The sequence below is a fragment of the Quercus lobata genome, chromosome 5, assembly GCF_001633185.2.
Source record: "Quercus lobata isolate SW786 chromosome 5, ValleyOak3.0 Primary Assembly, whole genome shotgun sequence".
Taxonomy (NCBI): Eukaryota; Viridiplantae; Streptophyta; class Magnoliopsida; order Fagales; family Fagaceae; genus Quercus; species Quercus lobata.
This window is the reverse complement of record NC_044908.1, coordinates 9,198,004-9,219,443: the sequence shown is the minus strand read 5'-3', so window position 1 is coordinate 9,219,443 and position 21,440 is coordinate 9,198,004. Positions and strand designations below refer to the sequence as shown.

General features: G+C 34.4%; 2 protein-coding genes across 3 annotated transcripts; both read right to left on the bottom strand.

The window, feature by feature from the left end:
* Positions 1-4,195: 4,195 nt before the first annotated feature.
* Positions 4,196-16,723, bottom strand: LOC115991934 (aminopeptidase M1-like). Of its 2 annotated transcripts, XM_031115923.1 has the most exons (19): positions 16,301-16,723; positions 16,073-16,218; positions 15,010-15,112; positions 14,401-14,587; positions 14,212-14,305; positions 13,503-13,656; positions 12,979-13,083; positions 12,765-12,881; positions 12,190-12,303; positions 11,185-11,367; positions 10,744-11,065; positions 10,265-10,386; positions 10,079-10,176; positions 9,513-9,690; positions 9,320-9,434; positions 9,165-9,232; positions 9,000-9,077; positions 8,696-8,770; positions 4,196-4,531 (listed from the first exon to the last, which is right to left on the bottom strand). In XM_031115923.1, exons 1-19 carry the CDS (start codon positions 16,523-16,525, stop codon positions 4,346-4,348), a joined length of 2,670 nt encoding a protein of 889 aa, XP_030971783.1. In that variant the 5' UTR covers positions 16,526-16,723; the 3' UTR covers positions 4,196-4,345. The 2 variants fall into 2 exon arrangements, with proteins under 2 accessions (XP_030971783.1, XP_030971784.1); XM_031115924.1 differs by lacking the exon at positions 12,979-13,083.
* A 2,819-nt stretch (positions 16,724-19,542) lies between these two features.
* Positions 19,543-21,440, bottom strand: LOC115992559 (threonine synthase, chloroplastic-like). Its single transcript, XM_031116768.1, has one exon. The coding sequence runs from the start codon at positions 21,375-21,377 to the stop codon at positions 19,776-19,778; it is 1,602 nt and encodes a 533-aa protein (XP_030972628.1). The 5' UTR covers positions 21,378-21,440; the 3' UTR covers positions 19,543-19,775.

Sequence of the window (21,440 nt, the reverse complement as noted above, 5' to 3'; positions counted from 1 at the left end):
ACACATCTTCAACCTCAGAGGACTGAATAGCTAATTGGGAGCCATACCAGCAAGCTCTAGAGAAAGGGCAATGTAAGAAAAGATGAGTGGCAGACTCATCATCTGAATCACACAGAGGGCACAGACCAACATTAGTAATTCCTCTACTTTTTTAGAGTATGGAAGGTTGGTAGGCTATCATGAAGAAGTCTCCAAATACAGTTGCATATTTTTAAGGGCGCCTTAACCTTCCAAAGAACGTTCCACACAGCCGGGGGGGGGGGGGGGGGGGGGAGAGAAATGTAAGTGATTAGTAGGGGATTGATGGATGGTATCTTGCAGCAGAACCTGGTAAGCTTTTTTGACTTTGTAATCCCCTGAATTTGAGTATTTCCACATAAGTTGGTCAACTACCACCCCTGTTTTTGATAAAGGAATTCCTAGAATATCCTTGCACATAGGAAATGGATATAGGGCCTTGACTAGATCTGATTTCCCAGTGCAAGAGGTTCGATCAATCAAGTCTGCCACAGTGCCTAAAGTGAGGTTTGGGTTGTGTAAATTCTGTGTTAGGTACCAAGCAGGGTGATTTAAAGGAATGTTAGATCCATTACCCACCCACCATCTACCCTCTCTAAGTTTCTAATTTTCATGCTTAATGATATTTCTCCAACACCATGACTGATGATGCTTGGGAGTACAGTCAAGAATTTAGGACCTAGGAAAATACTTAGCCTTAAAAGTTTTAGCAACAATAGAATGGGGGTTATGTTGGATCCTCCAAAATTACTTTGCCAACATTGCTTGATTCATCAAACTGAATTTCTTAAAACCAAGACCACCTGTGCTCCTAAGTTGGCAAATCCTATTCCAATTAATAAAATGCATTTTTCTAACCCCTTGGTCATGACCCCACCAGAAGTTCCTTGTTATAGCATCCATCTGATTACAAATACTCTCAGGAACCCAAAAGCAAGAAAAGGTGTATAAGGGTAAGGAATGAAGCACAGAGTTTATAAGGGTGGCTCGACCAACTTGTGAGAGCAGTCTTGCCTTCCACCCTTGGAGTTTAGATTTGAGTTTTTCCACTAGAAAATTGAAGTCAGCAACCCTTCTACCCCTCAATTTAAAACTTAGGCCAAGATATTTAGAAGGAACTTGAACCAAGTACATGGGACTGTGATTCATGAACAGCAAGTAAATTCAAATTAAGTGAGGGTACTTATCAGAAAAAGAAAAAAAAAAAAATTTGAGTGAGGTAGTTTACTATACATTTTACTACATAAACTTTATAAAAAAATATATCAATTTTTAATTACACACAATAGAAAAATATTAAAGAAATTTATTTATTACTTTGTTATAATAAAAGTAGGGATAAGTTATCAAAATGTAGTAAGGGTATTAATTTAAATAATATTTTAAAAACTTTTTATAGGAAAAGAAAAAAGTAACTAATTTTTTTTTTTTTACAACTTTTTATATTTTCCATAAAATTGGTATTAAAACTTTTCTAAAATTGTCTATTATCAAATACTCAATGAACCCATTATCCATAAAAGTATTGACTGTTAAGTTGGAATTGTGAATTTGAAAATGAATGATAGCCATGGCTTTGATTAGGTTGAACTTGCATGACTAAATGTGCTTGATGACCAAAAACAGAAAGTTAATTATTTGGTTTCTTCACATTTTTTCTTTCTCAACTGTTTTTTTTTTTTTTTTTCCTGATATTCATAAACACTTTCTTCCATTCTTCCGTATTGTTTTTAATATACACAATGTCTGTATGCCTTCCATTTTTTGGTAAATTCTGGGCTTGATCTCTACTTCATGATCCTAAATACACTTTATAGTTTATATGGTCTAAAATGTTCACTAGGTATTGGTGCACTCCTTTTTGTGATTCTCAACTGTTTGCGTTGGTTACAAAGATAATCTTTGGCTCAGCGGAGTGTGTCAAAATGTTTATGTGTTGAACTTGGACACAATAAATCTGATGCATCATGAAACTGGTGATTGCAAAATGGTTAAAGGTGAATAATGGTACGTGGGCAAAAGGGTTGGAACCTGTTAGAAAGGTTCTCATTAATGTCAGTGCTATAATAAATTACGATGGAGAGTTAAATAATATTGTTTCCCTTGTGTATACTGTCTAGCACTGCTATTTGTGCATTCTGTATGTAGCATATAGCAAGAAAAACCAGACAAATTTTTCATATATTGTTGCAAATGTGCTAACTTTGGAATTCATTAAGCTATGGTTGGGAATTATCGCTAATTATTGTTGCACACACTATTATACACACTTCAATTGAAATCGTGTTTTGAAAATTTCAGTTATTATTGTTGCACACGATTTCACATCTATAACTGTAATTGAGTTTTTAAATCACGATTTCATGTTGTCTTTCGTATACACACATTGTGTAATTATCACCACTCTTACCTTATAAGTTGTCACGGATGTCTCTTTAATTTGTTAGGATAACTGCTGAGAGTCTATATTAGGCGATGCCTGTCCTTCTAGTTTCATCCTATAACTTCGCCCCACATTATGTGTTCGATGTCATGAGAAGCCTCTAATACACATGACATACTCAAGGCTTTTTATATGGCAGTCTTATTATGCCTTACTCAAGGCTTGTTATTGTTGGTTACAGAGGGCTTGCTCTCGTTACCGGAGGCATGCAGTGAAACCTAATAGAAAGAGTTAAAACAAAGTGTGTTAACACTGAATCTAATGTGATTATGAAACAATACTGAAAACAATGTGCTTTACCTGGCTGTAGCTGCTAGCAGTTGAAAAAAATTGGTTTTTGATAGTTTGATAAGAGGATCACTTAGTGATACCTCTTCAATTTCCTTCAATGTTATTAAGTCCTTTTAGGGTTCAAAATTATTGATTTGAAATAGACTTATGAGGCATACGATGGATCCTATTCCTATGATGCTTTTCTTAAGGAAGTTCAAGAGGTTTGCTCTTTATTACTTTCTTTGAATCTTTGATCTTCTCAATCTCTTACTTCATTTTAAAAAAATTTCTGCTATTCCATTTTTCTTTCCCAATATACATATATGTCAGCAAATGCTATTTCGGTATTTCCATTGTATCTATACATATGTTGAAGTAGCATGTTTTAGATCCAAGATAAAATAGATTCTGAACACACCACTTAAAATACATTTTGTAGACCCTACTTAAGGTTAATTTGTTGTTCTACAATTACATGGGTCATGGACAGTACTTGAAATTATTTTTTTTTCTCCCTATAATGACAAAATCCCCTAATGGGTTTCTTCCAATTTATTAACAAAAATAACATGAGCAATTAATTGGATATTGACAGTAAATAGAAACTTTACTAATCAAAATTTAAAAATAAATGAATAAATAATAAAGCATAAAAGATCAAATTGACAGTAACCTTAAACATAGAGGAATCAAAATGTAATTTACATTCTTTATTTTCAAATGACTTTATGTACCGCACTTTTGTCAAAAGTGAATTGTTCCGAAAGACACATGAAATCAGATTATACATGGTAAATACTAAGTTTAATGTACTTGGTTATTCTTCATTTTTGGTGTTTTTGTTTTTCTATGAGGTTTGTAAATCCAAATACACCTTTTATAGAAAGTTGCATGGATGTATGATGAGATTTCGTTTTGTATATTACGATTGTCAGACTGTGTTTAACTTTACACTTAAGCTGTGGTCTTTGGCATTTTTGATAGAAAATGAACAGAAACACGAATTTCTCTTTGGAATTTAGCAATATTTTTGTGTGTTAGCTTTGGCATGAAAGAGAAAGCAGTAATGGAATGGTTCATACTTGGCATGCGAGATACGACGGTTTGATAGCCAGAAATTCCAAGACTTTTGTGGGCAATTAGGAATTAAAAACCATTTAAATCCTCAAGCAAACAGAGAGATGGAAGTTACAAACCGTACCTTGCTGAAAATCATCAAGACCCACCTTGAGGGGGATATGTTACAATGAAGAAGTAATGTTGCTTTCAGAATTTTCAAATAAAGCCTCAAATAAACCGTTGTCTGACGTCTGAACAATTAAGTTAAGAGTTAAGACTAGTTATGGCACATAGAGCGGTTGAGAGCTAGTGGATAGTAGGCATACTGAGAAGAGTAAAGTTGAGAGTATATTTATTTGGTTGATCTATTGGTCTGACTAAACTAAATTGAATTCAGGATAATGATGCCAGGTTGCAAACTGTTCATGGTATAGTTGATTTCTTCATATGTAACTCCTTACATGTAGAACACAAGTTGCTGAGCATACAGTGTATGTAGTTCATTATTCTTAACATTACATTCACAATATAGTTTTGGAAACAAAATGAAGACTAGCATTTCATGGAAGCTAATTGTTTGACCAGGTCTTCTAGAGATTGCTCTCGCCTTATGTTGGCAACCCACCTCGCTTTGAGTCGGATTTGCTCGATACTTTGTTTCAAAATCATAGTAAAAGAAGGATGCATACGGCTAGCAAAAAATGCTTCTATCTCATCAGCCTTTTCATTGCTACAGAACTGCCAAATGACAAAATTCAATGAGTGAGCAATCTGTTTTTAGCATCACTAATGGATATCTTCACCACATATCATAATCTGACATGCTATGATTGCTTTATATTAATTATTAAGTGAATCAAGTTCATAATCTTTAATAAATGAGTACACATATATTCATACCAATATTGTTTTGGCGATAATTAATCAATATCATCATTACTAAAGGCAAGCTATCAAAAATCAATAAACAGAACAGAACCACTTTCAAGAGATGACTCACTTTTTTAACATAATTGAGAAATTTGAGGGTGATTTTGTTGCCTATGATGAATCAATCGATTATATATATATATATAAGCAAAGACCTCATGTGAAAAACCACAATGTTCTGCCATGTGATGCATTTCTTGAATTTTTTTTTTATTTAGACTTATACCTCAATAAAGACTGCATTTACATCATAGTATTAGTACATTGAATTAGTTAATGGAGTAAATGCATATATAATTATATAAAACTATGCATCAATTATTTATATTATATTAGAGGAATTTAAATGATTATTTTTATAAATATTATATAAGAAAATATATTTATTTATAATAATAATAATAGATTTAAAATTTGAAATTTTTCCTTAAAAATTATCTAAAATAATAATAATTGATTTAGAATATGAAATTCTTTCTCATGTTTAGTCGCTTTGACAACAACTAACACAAAAGCCATAAAAAATTAAATATTTGTGAATTCATTAAAAATTAGTCATAACCATATAGATTTTCTAACTTCTTTTAGTGACATTATATATATATATATATATATATATATATTTTTTTTTTTTTGGGGAATTGGGTCAAGTTTGCCCCATGGACTACAATCCAAGGAGAGTATTCCTAAAAGCCTCCTCCATGGGATGGGCCCGGCCCATATGTAAATACAGGATAACTAGAACCCAATAGAGGAAAGACCATCTAGGCCCCGTTACCGAGGTAATCCGTGGAACTAGTCTAACGCAACCTATCCGAGAAGCTACCAACTGCTTTACCGAAGATACCGCTTCGGCTATTTTCCGAAGGAACATGTAGAAGAAGACACAAAACCCAATGAAATAGTCACCGCTGCATTAATGAGCTCTTCCTACCTAATGTCAACCCCATTAAATGCAGAATGACTAGCCTGAACAACAAGAACACCCCAACAGTCTGCCTTCATGACCAAGAAATGGTAGGGAGAGGGGTTTGATAGGACAAATATCTCCCCAAATCCACCTAAGGGAGGAACAGTTGGAAAGCGAAAAAGGGGAGAATAAGAGAAGGAGGTCACTAACACGTAAGAGGACCCAGAAAAAATGGAGGGAGAACTAGAGAGAGAGAGAGAGAAAAGCTAGAGCTTGCATTTTCTCCTTAGAACCTCTATGTGTACCTAGGGAAACAAATTTTTATCAATCTAAGAGTTTAGTTCATTTGTTTCTATCTCCAATCATCAATCTAATCTTCCCATTGTGGAATTTTATCCCTTAATAATTAGAAATTAATTGTGTTGATTAGAAACTTATACGCTTTTAAGTTTGTATTGTGTTTCTTACCCTCACACACACGTGCACGCGCGCGCACACATACACACACACGTGCACGTGCGCGCACACATACACACACACATATATATAACCAACACTTTAGTATTTATTTTATGTAATTAAAAAGATTACTAATATGATAAATAAATATTTTTATTAATTATTTTAAGCGGTTCACTAATTATTTAAGTATAATAAAATTTTGATATCAGTTTTCTAAGATCTATATGTGAAATAAAATTGATTAAAAATATGTTATTCTTGCATAAATTTAATTACTTTTGCAACAATGGAAACAAAGTCCAACAAAAAAAAATTAAATTAAATTAATAACCCACAATCAAGAATGTAAAAATAATTTATATATATATATATATGGAACCAAAATTGTAGTATTTCTATATTAAAAGATTACTAATATGATAAATACATATATAGTTCTATATTAATTATTTTAAGTGGTGCATTAATTAATTAAGTATAATGAAATTTTGATGTTAGTTTTCTAAGAATTTATATGAAAACAATTGAGTAGAAATATAGTATTCTTGCTAAAATATTCTTTCTTTTGTAACAGTGGAAACAAAGAAAAATAAATAAATTTAATAACACATGATCAAGAATGTAAAAAAAATTATCCAACAATATTTTTATTTTTATTTATCAAAATGGTATTTGCATTTTTTTTAAGTATGCATGAATCAAGTCTATCTATATCAGTCACAATATAATACAATTTTCAAAATTTTAAACACATAGTATGAACAAATTAGTACATCAATCTTATTGTATTTCTATTTTGTCTATAAAATAAAACACTAAATATTACAATATTTTAGAAGAAAATTATTGAAATATTGGAGGAAAATAACAAAATGCACTGCGCATCATGTACAAACTCGACTAGTTTATTTATAATAATACAACTAAACTTGTCAATGTACTTTCTTTAGTAAGAAACTTGAAGTGATATTTTTCGAAAGATAACCCTAATTTTTCATGTTACATTGAAGTCAAATTTTAAAGTTATCATGATACAATTTATAAGTTATCATAGGCAAAAATCCAAAACTGACCCTCTAAGTTTCCACTTTTGTCATTTTAGTCCTCTAAATTTCAATTTTTGTCAATTCAGTATTCCATTAAGTGGTGCCGTTAAGTGAACCAAAACGATGCCGTTTAGGCTCTTTTTTTTTTCAATTTCGTAATTAAAACGAAATAAAAAATTGTTATTAAAAAAAAAAGGAAACAATTAAGGGGAAAGAAAAAAATTGGGAGAAAAGGAGAAGGGAAAGAGAGCGAGTTAGAGATCTGCAAGGGGAGAGACGAGATTATAAATTTCAAGTAAACCCCATCTTTTCTATGCTCCCAGTCGATAGAATTATTCTAATATTGGCATAGCTTGTAACGCTTTGTTCCCTGTTATCCCTAGTAAAAAGGGTTTGTCTGAGGCCTTGAGGTATTTGCCATGGCAGCTTTTCAAGCAGATAAGGTTGTTGTTTTCTTCTACATACTCAATAGAACAAAACACTCTATTTGAGGCATCGTTGCCCTTATATCGTACTTTTTCTTTGTCATCTTCAGCTACTAGGTACTTGTTGAAGTGACTTCTCAGTCTTAGAGTGGCGTTCTTGAAAAACTCCATGGTAATTGGGACTTTCTTGAAAGTTGAAAGACAAATGAAAGATGGTACGAGGAAGTGAAAGTGAATTTGATTGCTATTTTCAAAGGTTGAGGAAAGGTTTGAAAAAAAAAAAGTTTTACTCCGTGGTTAAGTCTGAAATTAGCACGCGAAGCTTGAATTGGTCTCCATACATATGTATACATATAAAAAAAAAAAAATTTTCATTTTTTTGTTTATCCTTGTTAATCAATGTGAGATGAGAATAAAACTTCAGTACTTTCCTCTTTCCCCCTCTCTTTTTCCCCCCAATTTTCTCAATTAGGGCATACAAATTCATCATTCATTAGGGTTTTTTGTTTTGTTTTCAAGGGAAGGGGAACAACATCATTCCCCTTAATTGTTTTCTTTTGTATTTTCTTTTAATAACAGTTTTTGATTTTGTTTTAATTACGAAATTTATTATTAAAAAAAAAAAAAACCTAAACAGCGTTATTTTGGTTCACTTAACGGCACCACTTAACTAAAACCTAACGGAATACTGAATTGACAAAAATTGAAACTTAAGAGGACTAAAATGACAAAACTGAAACTTAAAAAACTGAAATGACAAAAGTTGAAACTTAAAGGGTTAGTTTTGGATTTTTGCATCATAATACAATTTATTCAAAAAACTGATGGTGATTTTGGTTTATGTATTGCCGATTAAATCAAGGTAAAGGAGGAAATTAAGTAACAAGGTGGCTAAGAACAAGTAAAAAGGTGGTTAACTATCAAGCTTGATATTTCAAGTTTAATGTATCCAAAGTACTATTTGGGGAGGCCAAACTACATTTATTGATAAATAATTGATGGAAATAAAAAACTGGGTGGAGTTTCTTTTAACTAGCCAACCACTGTATCATAGCAACTGTATATTTGGGATAAAAGACTCAAGATACACACATGTAACATTGCTATTTAAAAAGGCTGAATTGATTACCAGAGGGAGAATCTTAGTAATGCAATAGTAGGTTAACATCACACCATATTTGGCAAAGATCAAGTCCCAATTCTCCTGCATTTATCACCGAATATATAAGTCTCCGCAAATTTTAATTCAAGAAGAAAACTTCAAAATAGATGAAAACATTCAAAGTAATTAATTGCTTCTTAATTCCCAATGATAATACTTTCTAGACCATATACACAATTAGACATAATCCCAATTATTTCCTGAATCCCAAAATGATGGTAATATTCAAAAGTAAAACTCATCATGAAGATGTTGACGATGAACTGCATACCTTCAACCATCTCCATGCTACCTCACGGCCTTCTGAACTTATCATGAAAAGCACGTAAATACTATCTTGATCTCGAACCTAAAAGGATATTTAGATGAGCAACAATTAGACCAGCAAGGAAGACAAGGCCGTTAGAAACCATGATTTAATTGGCACAACCAATACCTCATCAGACAACATAAAATTTAGAACCTCAAGCAATATATTTGGGTCTGGACAAGATGCAAGACAACCTGTGGATGAAAGAATGGCATTAAATTTAAGTAGCTTTAACCCAAAAAGTGACACAGGATATTATTTCAAATGTTACTAAATCTTACGTAAAACCAATTCCTTCTCTTGCACAGTATCCGCTTCTCTATAGAGCTTCAGTAGGGACTCAAATCCATTCCTATCTGTGGTACTAGCATTTAACATTACAACAATGAAAGCAGCCTGCAAAGCATACACCACTGTTGAATATCAAACTTGAAATGCCCCTACAAATAAGGAAGTTATTCAAAAATACATTACCTTTCTAGTGTCGGCTGACAGGAGACGAGTATTTCTATCATTCAGTAACATCTGAAAGCGCTGGATTGCTTCCTTGTGAGTTTTATTATGGCCAAAAGTGGCCAAAGCCAGAAAGACTTCTCCTCTCAACAGTGCGTTTAAATGACTCTCTCCAGATATTGATTCCCAACCTGATTTTCTGCACAAAGAAAAAAAATGATATTGAAGTGTATGAAGAAGTTTACTTCACTCTATTAACTGAAATCAGTACGTATATAACAGTAATTTGAAGATAATGCCAAGGAGGCTGCAAACATTATAAAGATGAAGATATTCATTTAGAAAGATAGGTATCCATATGTTTGAAAAACAATTTAATGCACAATTGCTAGATACTAAAAAATATCCTTGTGTTTTTTTTTTTTGGCCTACACGTCAGCCCCAACCAAGAAACTTGCACACTGATCAACAAGCTCATCTCCACTCAAAGTAAAAAATTGTGAAGAAGAGGTTCCAATCAGTATCCAGCAACCAGTGAGTTGGAATGCAGTCATTGACATAATAATATGTATGGTGATTGTTCTTACTCTGCAGAAAAGAGGAGAAGATCAATGAAAAATTGTCTCAACTCATTCACTACAGCTGGGATGGCATCACTAGCTATCTCCATAACTTTATAACACACCTGTTGTGTACATCACTTAAAAAAGTCAAGTCCTAGTAAATATTTGGGGTTGATAATAACATTATCAAGATATAGAAGTTTTCCTTACATTAATGAGTTTCGATAACACAATGAAATCAAGCTCTTTTCTGTACACAACCATCAAAGAAAGCAAAGATGACAGTGGTTGTTTGCAAGCCTCACAAAGAGCATATGTATCATCCAAAATGCCTGAAAATTGAGACGTAAAAGGAGTTTTATGCTATTTGACCATGACTGCAGAACTTATAATGGCATAAATCAAGAAAAACCCCTAATGTAAGGAATTTATTATAAAGAGAGGATAGGCTTGGTATTTATAAGGAATTAACATATAGAGACCAAATATGCAGTCTTAATTTTGCCATTCATTTGCCAAACTCTAGTCACAACAATGCTTCCCTGTTGTGACACCTACCCTAGGAACTAAACACCAAAGTCAGAAATCTAGTATACTTCACACCATGTGATCAGTTTCCTATGAATACAGCCAGCCTAATACAACAACATATGATCAGTTATTAATTTATTGTTGGATACGGCACACACCAAATTTATCTGGTGCTGACAAGCAATTACTCTCTATGGCTTTCTTAAGTCGAGCTGCAAGCTTATCTTCATAATTTACCCTGTAGAAACCACTCTGCTCAGTATTAACTTTGACCCAGAAATGGTCATCACATTTCTCTTTATTCTTTTCATTAACTGAGCTTGAGTTTTCATGGGGAGAATGAACCAGTTCAGATATATCCACTTTTCCAGATTTAGTTTCCAAAAGGAAAGTCTTGCATTTGTTATATGAACCAATTGATAAGGTTATTGGAACAATCCAGAGTCCATCACCACCCAAACCAGATGATAGGAATTGCGACTGCAAATCTTAAAACTGTATCAGATTTCCACAATAACAAAGATGGTCATAGATAAAGATGAATAACTTGACCTAAGATTTTAAGAAATGCCCGTTTGCTTATTAATTAATAATAATACCTGTTCAAATTCCAAAATATTATCTTTGTATTTTACAGAGATAACTGGAAATCCTTTTTTCTTTGACCAAGCATCCATCATCGAATTGAGTTCAACACCAGAGTTCTCTGAAAGAACTCCCCATAAATCATCTGTCTTTGCATTTTTTCCAGCATATCTTTTTATGTACGAACTTAAGGATTTCTGGTTCAAATAAGATGTCACAGAGTTATATATGTAATTTATTCAAAGTTAATTTTCTATCCACTCATTACATGGTGAAATTTTTTGATCACATTCAAGAAGTGCGAATTAAATGTCTACAGGAATATAATTCAGGCCTTTCCCTTCAGCCATTTTGTTCATAAATTTGTGTGCATAACATGTTGACAAAAGAAAAATGTTCATGCTGAAATTTTTGTTATTAAGAACCTTACTTTCATGAAAATGTGATATAAAGGTCTACTGCACTGAGAAATGATACATTGTAGTGACTGCGATTAGTGGAATAGGTGATCAAAGAAAGCTTCCGATTTGACAAATATAAGTGACACGGAAAATACGTAGATTCTAAAAGAAGAACAGACACTGGAGCAAGAATTTCTGCAAAAGAAAATACCTAGAAGGTGTTACTTGGCAAAAGCATCCTACACACTGGATCAAACCCCAATCCACTCTTAATTTTTGAGCCCATTTGGTATCAATATATATTCTTTTAGCCCATTGAATAATTGAAGACTATAATAGCATTGTTAACCTAGAATATGATCAGAAATGAACATAAATTACATAACAGCCTTGACAATTATAAAGTGCCAAACCTGCTTAATAAACAAAAGAGCCATTAAAGCTTTATAAACAAATGATATTAACTGATAAATGCCAAGCATTAGTTCTGTATAGATTTTCCAAGAAATGGTTATGAAATATTGCATAGAAGGTTTTACTATGAAATTACAGAATCAATATTTGGTGCTCCATATATAAATAACTTAACTATTTTAAGTCAAGCATGAACTATCACACCTGAAATGTACCATCACCAAGATAACCCTGCAACATTCGAATAACAGCAGATCCCTTTTTGTAGCTGATAGAATCAAATATTTCCTCTATTGAACGAGCATGGTGTACCTCCACCTGCAAATATGCCAAATATCATGTGATGGACAGAGTTGAATTACAAGTTAAAGTCATGCTTTATATCGAAAATTGCCTAACAATTTTTTCTCGATTGAATTCATAATTGAGACTTACTTATAATATAGTACAATTAGTGCTTCAATCTTTGGAGTTGGATTATAGGATATTTCCCTGCACTGTCACCTCCCTCCTACTAGGTAGTGCTCCACACACTCTGATGACAGATGCACATGCATGTGAACACACACACACACTAGGTTGACTTTGTGTCAATAAATTTACTTTGATGCTGCTCATTGCAGTGCTTGAAATCCCGAAGAACATGCCATTTTAGGAAGTAGTTTGCCAATTAAAAAGATTGTTGATTTTATCACTTGATTCACTAACAAGATAAATAATTTAACATGCATAGTTGATGTGCTATTTGCAACTTTTAACAAAAGCATTCACTTCCTTACCTCAATAGGATGCGATTGTTCCAATGCATCCATACGCAGGCCATCATTTGTTTTTAGAAGAAATTGAGTCCATATTTTCCACTCAGGAAACATGATGTCAGTGGCCATATAACTTACCTGGAAATTTAAGATCAAATAGAGATTTTAAAAGAAAAATGAATGTATTGAAATAGCCAGCAAGTGGAAGCAGTAATGTAAGATGACTCAATTTTACCCATGTTGCAAATCCCTCATTAAGCCATAAATGACTCCACCATTCCATTGTTACCAGATTGCCAAACCATTGATGGGCTACTTCATGTGATACAGCAATTGTGAGCTGACACAACCAGAATATGATTTAAAGAACTAACAACTATTTAGGATAGAAGAATACTTATTTCAAAGTAATTATGATCTCCATTGAAATTGTTCTGTTATTTGTTCCAGATTTTTCTTATTAATAGCACTATATAATAAACCATTTAATGAATTGACTGCATCAAGAAATTATCAATAGTAGTCAGTTATTCTATAATAAGGTTTTTTGGGGAAATAAAAAAGAATACTACATTTCCCTATTATGTTTTTTGATTTATAAAAAGGGAACGTAGAAAAAGTAAAACAAAAGGTGTCTTGAAATTGCATTTCATGACAAGCAGGAGCTGCTAGGCCTCAAAGCAGATTGATTATTTTTTGGGAGGATCATAATGCAAAAGAGAAAAATGAAATGTAAATTCTGTTAGATATGTAACTTACAAACTGCTTCCTGTCTGCCGGAGAAAGTAAATCATCGTAAAGTAGCACATTTTCACGGTATGTGATCAAACCATAATTCTCCATAGCCGCATCAGAAAATTCAGGAACAGCAACCATATCAAGTTTTGGAAGTGGGTAAGGAGTTGAGAAGTATCTGGATGAAGTTATTAGAGTTACTTCCACTTATTAGCATGTTATTTTACATTAGCATAAAGGTATTCTTGTAATCATTGCATAAAATCTAACATAAATATGTGCTAAGGTGACTGAATGCTTAGGAAAGCCTTAGACATTTTCTCAAGCCTCTCTCTCTCTCTCCATCCTTCTTTTCTCCTCTTCTCTCTTTTAACCTTATACGTCATATTTACAACTCAACTAGGTTTTAGAGTCAGGTTTCAGAGAAACTAACTTGTTCCTTTAATCTTTACCAATCAATTGAAAGGAAAGAAGGAAATTTTAAAAAATAAAAATAAAAATTCATTCTGTTCTTTGGAAGGTCAAACAAGAATGTACTGAAAAGTTCACCTTCTCCTGTGTATAACTATAGACCAAACTCTATGTAATGTCACAGTGTCCCTCATTTGTTTTTTTTTTTTAAATCATGTCATTGTGGATAAATTTGATTTTATTGATCTATGTAAAGACAAGATTGAGGAGTGTAAAGTTCAAAAATTTCCTCACGACCAAGAGAAAAGATCATGGGAATTACCTAGTAAATATGTCAAGAGCCTTAACAGCAACATCTAAAGCAAACTTCCCTTTATCACACTTTCCAACAGGACAATATACACGAACCTTGGTTCCTGTATGTACAGTGCAAAAGTGTACATAAACTTGAAAAGAAAAAAGAAGAGAAAAAAAAAAAGTAAATAAAGAAGCATCGGCCTTATATGCATACCATCAGCTGTGGTTTCTTCAATATGATCAAATACACCAACAACAACAGCCACCAAATAAGTTGACATAATTGGAGATTCCTCAAAATAAACAGTCTTGATATTTTCATTGAGCTTTTCATCAGTAGTTGGCATATTGGACAATGCTGTCAATTCTGATGGCACGTCTATTGTGATCTTGAAGGTGGCCTGTAAAGAATGTATTAGTAAATGCCTGAGCAGCAGTAAATTAAAGAGAAAAAATGGAGTTTCAAGAATAATTTAAACCACATAAGAACAGTATTAGTTAACTCTAATCAGATATTTGTGGCCACTTACACCTGATATTCATTAAAATTGACTAAACAAAACACAAATACAAGTATACTATGTTGCCTATTTGCTTCATTTAAGCTATTCACAAAAACAAATCTATGGTAATATCGTTTATAATCTGTTTCCATGATTAAAAGTTCTATTTTACCTGTTGTTTCATACAAGCATGTAAAAGTCACTACTTTTAAAAAAGGGGGCGCAAGTAAATGTCACTTAAGGTAAATTGATTCTGGGCTCTAAATAAGTGAGAGAGTGAGTTATTTCAAGGGCAAAGGGAAATTCTTAATTATGCATACCTTAAGAGCAGGTTCATCCCAGCAAGGAAAGCACCGCCTTGCATCCACCGCTTGAAACTGAGTAACTGCCATATTCTTCTTCACTCCTCCATCCACATAAGTACTGTCAAAATAAAAGGGTTAATGCCCAAGACAAATAACTGTCTGTTACATAGTTGTTTCAAGTTCTGCCTCATTGGTGGGATTATTATGTACTTGATTATTCTCAATAGTAACTAAAAATTCAAAAATTTTCATTTCTTCTTTCTTTTCTATGGTTTCTTCCCCTACTTGTTGGGGAGAAAACGTCTTAGGAAAACCTAATTGAATAGTCAATATATGTACAAGAACACCAATTGACCCAAAAGTTTAAGCTAATGGACCAATTTGGATACAATTATGTTATTAACTACACATTCTTGTCGAATGTATCCATGTGGGACTTCATTACTTAGCTAATAAAACCACTCACACGTGAATATTCCAACAGGTATAGTGGAAAATGCTGATCAACAAAAAATGTTTTATGTGGTCAATGGGAAACATGTCCAATGCAAAACACATGTTCCAAAACATTACATACTCGATAGACCCTCACAAATATACTCTACACAAACACAAAATAAATAAATAGAAACTCTCCCAATGGTAACATTGCACCCACCCCTCTCGCTCAACAGATTGATCGTTGACTAATTATTGATCGACCGGTGTTGATTGATTACTTTATTTTTTCCCAAATGACCTATTTTGCTCAAATATGTTCGCTTTCCACATAATTTTCACAAAGATTTCAAATTTGGATTTAACATTTCCATTTGAAGCTCCTAAATGGTCCAAAAAATATCAAATGTTTTTCCAGTTTCATAAATGAAAGTTTTTGTTTTTATAATTATTTGGAATTACATGAAATTATTTATAATATTATATGCAAGCCAAAAACAACATATGATTTTTCTGAGAATTTGCAGAATTGCAACCAAAATACAAGAAAATGGGTAAGTTTTCCACAAGAGTTATTCTCCAAAAAATATGTTTTCCATGGAAACAATTATGGTAAAAAAAGAACAAGAAAAAGAGCTACCATCTATAGAGTCCCTTCAATTGCTGGTTAAGGGCCCCAGAAAAATCAATCCCCAGAACTCCATCACCAGGACTAAGCATTTCATCAAAGACCAGCACTAGTATCTCATCATCACCATCCAAAACAACATCACACGGCTGATATGTCTTCAAAAACCAAGAAAAAACAGCATTAAAAAAACACCCATAACTAGTAGACTCAATGAGGGAACAAGAGTTATGTACTTACTTGGTTGTTAGATTTTGTGAACCAGACTTTATGAACATCAAGTTCTAGAGCATTTAGGACGAGATACTTAGTGTGTTCAAGGATGTTAAGGTTAACTTGTACTGTACCAGAAAAAGTGCATGCTGTGAGGTCAAGTTTGAGATAAAGATCATAACTTGTTGGGATTGCCAATTTGGGTAGCCTCGTTTGGCCTTTGAATTGCTCTACACTTTGTTTCAACTCCATCTTCCTCCAAAAAAGATCTCACTCTCTGATTTCTCTCTGTGAATTTCTTTTTCTTTTTTTGATGGGGTCTCTATGAATTTCTTGGTACGTAAGTATATAGCTTTGTGAATTGTACTATGATTTTTAAGTGTGCAGAGAATTAGAGAAAGAAAGAGAGAATTATTTAAGAAAATGACTGGGGCTTTTAGAAAGACTTTGTTGTGCTTACATGCATTGACCGTTATGAAGTGACAGCTGCCTTTTGAAAGACTTTGTTTTTAAACTATTTAGATAATTAACATCTCAAGTCTCTTAGGGTCCGTTTGGATACAGCTGAAAACTAAAAATTGAAACTGAAAACTGAAAAATACTGTAACAAAATAATTTTTAAATGTGTGAATAGTATCGTGGGACCCATTTTTAATGAAAAAGTTGCTGAAAAGTGAAATTTGTGGGTCCGTGAACAGTACACGATGTGCTGTGATTGGTCCAAAAAAAATTTGAAAAGTCAAAGTTTGCGGCTACTGTTCATTGAACAGTGCATGAACAGTAGCCGCAACACTCAAAACGCTCAAAAACGCGTGAAAAAGAAAAAAAAAACAAAAAAAAAAAAAAACAAAACGCAAACGCAGAAGTTTTCATCCCAATCCAAACTCATTCTTAGGGCCTGTTTGGGTAAGCTTTTTTCGTCACTCAATTTCTGTCACTCAATTTCCATCACTCATCACTCAATTTTTCACATCTGTTTGCCTTCATCACTCAGTTTCCATCACTCACTACTTTTCACAGTATTTGGAGGACCCACGCCTGTCACAGTGCAGCTTTTTTTTTTTTTTTTCCACTAGCAGCTTCTTCTTTTTTTTTTTTTCCTCCTGGGTTGGCTGTTCGGTCTGGGATTTTTTTTTTTTTTTTTTTCACTAAGTTTGGTGAGTCTAGGTACTAAAAAAAAAAAAAAAAAAAAAAAAAGAAGAAGAAGAAGAAGTAGAAGAAGGAACGAACAGCCAACGCCAACCCAAAAAAAAGGAACGAACAGCCAACCCAAAAAAAAAAAAAGTCAAAAGGTGGTCAAAAGTTGCGGCTGTGGGTCCCTCATGTGTGTTTATTTACGGAAATACCATTGAGTTATGAGTTATGGAAACAGAGTTATTGTTTGGCCAAACAACCTTTTTGCTATGGGTCCCACCATTTTTGAGTTATGAGTTATGGAAACTGAGAATTGAGTTGTGGAAATTGCTTACCCAAACAGGCTCTTAGTAACATTGTTTTTAAACTATTTAGATAACTAACATCTCAAGTCTCTTATACTCAAGAAAATTGTTCGAATATTGGTGTTATTTTGAAAAAAAAATCCAAGTTTCCACACACAAAAGCTTAAACAAAGCTATGCTATTCAAAGTTCAAACACATTTTTATTAGTTTATAAGGATGGGGATGTGACAATGTTTAATCTTATTTCTATCGAATTTTGTGAAGCACTTGAACGTTGAAAATATCAGTGAAAATTATTTGTGTTAGCCGAGGGTCCGATTGAAGTGAATGGTTGAGAAGAAAAATTATTTTGTTCCCTATATTCCTTCAATTGCAACATATCTCGTCTTCTTCTTCTTCTTCTTTTGAACTTTAATTCAATAACAAAGAACTTTGATTATCAAAATTCTGAAATAGGTAAATAGCTATTTTAACTTCTATGTAATTGCATGTGGTTTTTTTTTTTTCTTTTCCTTCTCTCTCCCCCATTGGAAAGGTCCCCACACCTCAAGGAATTGGATGATTAAGGAAAGTGATGGTGCCGTAACAATCTAATCTTGCCTATATCAAGAAATGAGAAAAGTCAGAAATGAAAGAGAACTACTTCCAAAAAATTTTTTTTTTTTTTTTTTTTTGGGTGGGTTTTTGGTTGTTGTTTGGGGGGGGGGGGGGGGGGGGGTGGTGGATTTTGGGGGTGTGTGGAAGTGTTGTTTATAGGCTCAATCATTGTCCAATGAACCAAAAAGCAAGTGTTCATGTCATTGATGCTTGCAGTAAATCTTTCAATGACTAGAGGCTCCAGACCAAGTTCATTGAATTGACATCAACTGGTTGAAAAGTCTACATTAGTGGGCTGGTGGGGTTGAGGGGTAGTGTTTAAATTTACAATTTCTGAACCAGGCCAGACCCCATTTAGAGTTTGTGCTTGCTAAAATTAATCAAAACATGACCTAAGAGTTTATTGGTTTCTTCCGAATCTAAATCCATCAATTCACAGCAAAGATTATTCTGAATCCATTTTCTGCAAGTCAAGATCACATACCACCATACCTGCAGATCTTTCGTTTTTTTATACTCTCAGCAAAGTCTGATGCCAAATTCCATGCCCACTACAGTTTCCTCACGTGAAGGGAATAATCATATACCTGCCAATTTCAGACAGCCTCACTCATGCTGAGAGGTATTTCAATCTCCAAAAGACAGTAACTTTTGCAGATTTGGAAGTCAATACTCAATACTTTCTAGTTTCTACAACCCTGTAGGCTTCCCTCCAAGATAAATAAATTGCATTCAGAATGAAGAAAATAACTCAGAATCACCATGCGATTGGCAGAAAGGTGAGAAACTGAATGATTGCTAGAATTGTAATAAATTAACCCATTTGGGGTGCGTGGGCTCAAAACAATGATGGAGAACATAACATGATGTGACCATGATCATAGAAGTTAAGAACTACTTCCCCTAAAACTTCTTAGATAGACCTTTAAATGCAGGCATCAATTACTCTTTAAGTGTAAAATATTGCTTCAACAGCAAAGTACAAGATAAAATGATTTCACGAAGGGATTTACAAATTCAATATCACAGCTTGTCAAAGTCACACTCCTGCAGCTCTATATATTCAGAAACCTGTTTTTAGTTCAAATCAATGAAATGAAAGCTAGAGAGAAAGCATAGAAATTACTAGTTGAACTACATAAATTCTGAAAATTATGAAATAAAACAAGCAAGTCAACAGATGAAACATAAATATAACTCCAACACAGAGCAGCATACAGAACACAAGAAACGAGTAAACAGAAATGTCGTCGAATTCAAATTACAAGGAATTTGTCCAAAATTTGGCTATGCTGCCTTACAGGTTACAACTAAACTCCTTTCCTATCAAAGCTTATATAAGACTATAACAGTTACTCATCTTAAACATTTCCTTGTCCTACATCGAACAACAAGAAGCAAAACAAAAATAACAAACACCAAAGCCAACCAAACCAAATAACAATGCTCAACAATCAATCATGCCCTAATGATTCGGCGACTTACTCAACAAATACCTCTGCAACACATCCATAACCGATGCAAAATCAGCCTTGACATGAACCGGCGGATTAGCAAACCGGCACGCCATATCCTTAATCTCCTTAGAATGATAATCAATCTTAGATTGAGTAAACTTCAACCCATGTGCAGTGCTCACCACCACCGTCCGATCTGTCTTCCCAATCACCCCACTCTTCCTCAACTTAATCAATGCAGTCAATGCAACACCCGTATGCGGGCATATAAACATCCCAGTTGAATCCGCCTCCGCCATAGCGTCCATCAACTCCTCCTCAGTTGCCTCCTCAACAATCCCATTAGAATTCTTCAGGGCATACACTGCTCTATCAATCGAAACGGGATCACCTATCTGAATAGCGGATGCAAACGTAGCATTCGCCTTTACAGCCTTGAAATCCTTCCACCCTGACTTGTAATGCAAGTAAAGCGGGTTTGCATTGGCAGCCTGAGCACAAACTAACCTAGGAATCCTATCCACAAGGCCTAATTCTTTACACATATGGAAACCTTTATAAAAAGCATATATATTCCCAAGATTCCCACCCGGAACTATAACCCAATCAGGCACTTGCCAATCAAATTGTTGCAAAATCTCAATAGCAGCAGTTTTCTGACCCTCTAATCTCAAACTATTCAATGAATTAGCTAAATAAATGGGCAATTCAGAGGTTACCTCACGGATGAGATGCATACATCCATCGAAATCAGTGTCGAGGCTCAACACGAAAGCGCCATTGGCAATGGGCTGAACCAACTGGGCAATGGAGATTCTATTAGCAGGCAAGAAAACAATGGAGGGAATCCCAGCAGAGGCACAATAGGCCGAAAGCGCGGCCGAGGTGTCTCCGGTGCTGGCACAGCCAACCCCAACAACAGGACGGTTCATTTTTCGAAGCCGATTCACTTGACTCACCAAAACAGTCATACCCAAATCCTTGAAACTCCCAGTATGGCTAATCCCACAGTGTTTAACCCACAAATCATTCATGCCCAGAAACTGTTTGCCATAACGCTCAGCCCAGAAAAGGTTAGAGTTTCCCTCGAAAGCCGACACGATATCGGCGTCGTCGATCTCCGGGAGGACCCATTCTTTCTTGGACCAGACGCCGGAGCCGTAAGGCCACGTGGTTTTGCCGACGCGGGAATCGAAGAGGTCGCGCCAGTACTTGCCGTCGTAGGTTTTCAAGGCGGCGATGTCGTGCTCGACGTCGAGCAGCCCGCCGGATCGAGAGCGATACACGATCTCGTCGAGGGAGTAGGACTCGTCGGAGGTTTGGTGAGATGGGTCCGGGTTGAAAGGGACGTACTTGGCGGAGAAGAGGTGGGAATACGTTGGGTTGTTGCGGCGAGCCTCGTCGCGGATGTTTTCGTCGAGTGGGCGGCGGGGTTTGGAGACTGAGATGGGTTTTGGCTGTTGTTGTGGTGGTGGTGGAGGAGATGGGTTTGTGGAGGCTTTGATGAAATGGGGTTTTGGGAAATGGGGTTTGGGAGATGGGGTTTTGGGTTTGATGGAGAAGAAAGAGGAGGTAGAGGAAGAAGGAGAAGAACAAGTATAAGCCATCATGGAAAATGGGTTTTTTGTTGTGTTTTTTGTGTGTGTTTGTATGTGTTGTTAATGAGAGATGGG

Excerpts from the sequence above, each read along its gene's own strand:
- LOC115991934 (XM_031115923.1), bottom strand. The coding sequence starts at position 16,525 with ATGGAGTTGAAACAAAGTGTAGAGCAATTCAAAGGCCAAACGAGGCTA. Across the intron at positions 11,066-11,184 it reads ATATTTTGGAATTTGAACAG|TCGCAATTCCTATCATCTGG; the intron begins GTATTATTATTA and ends TAAGATTTGCAG. Across the intron at positions 10,177-10,264 it reads TGTTATCGAAACTCATTAAT|GTGTGTTATAAAGTTATGGA; the intron begins GTAAGGAAAACT and ends TGTACACAACAG.
- LOC115992559 (XM_031116768.1), bottom strand. The coding sequence starts at position 21,377 with ATGATGGCTTATACTTGTTCTTCTCCTTCTTCCTCTACCTCCTCTTTC.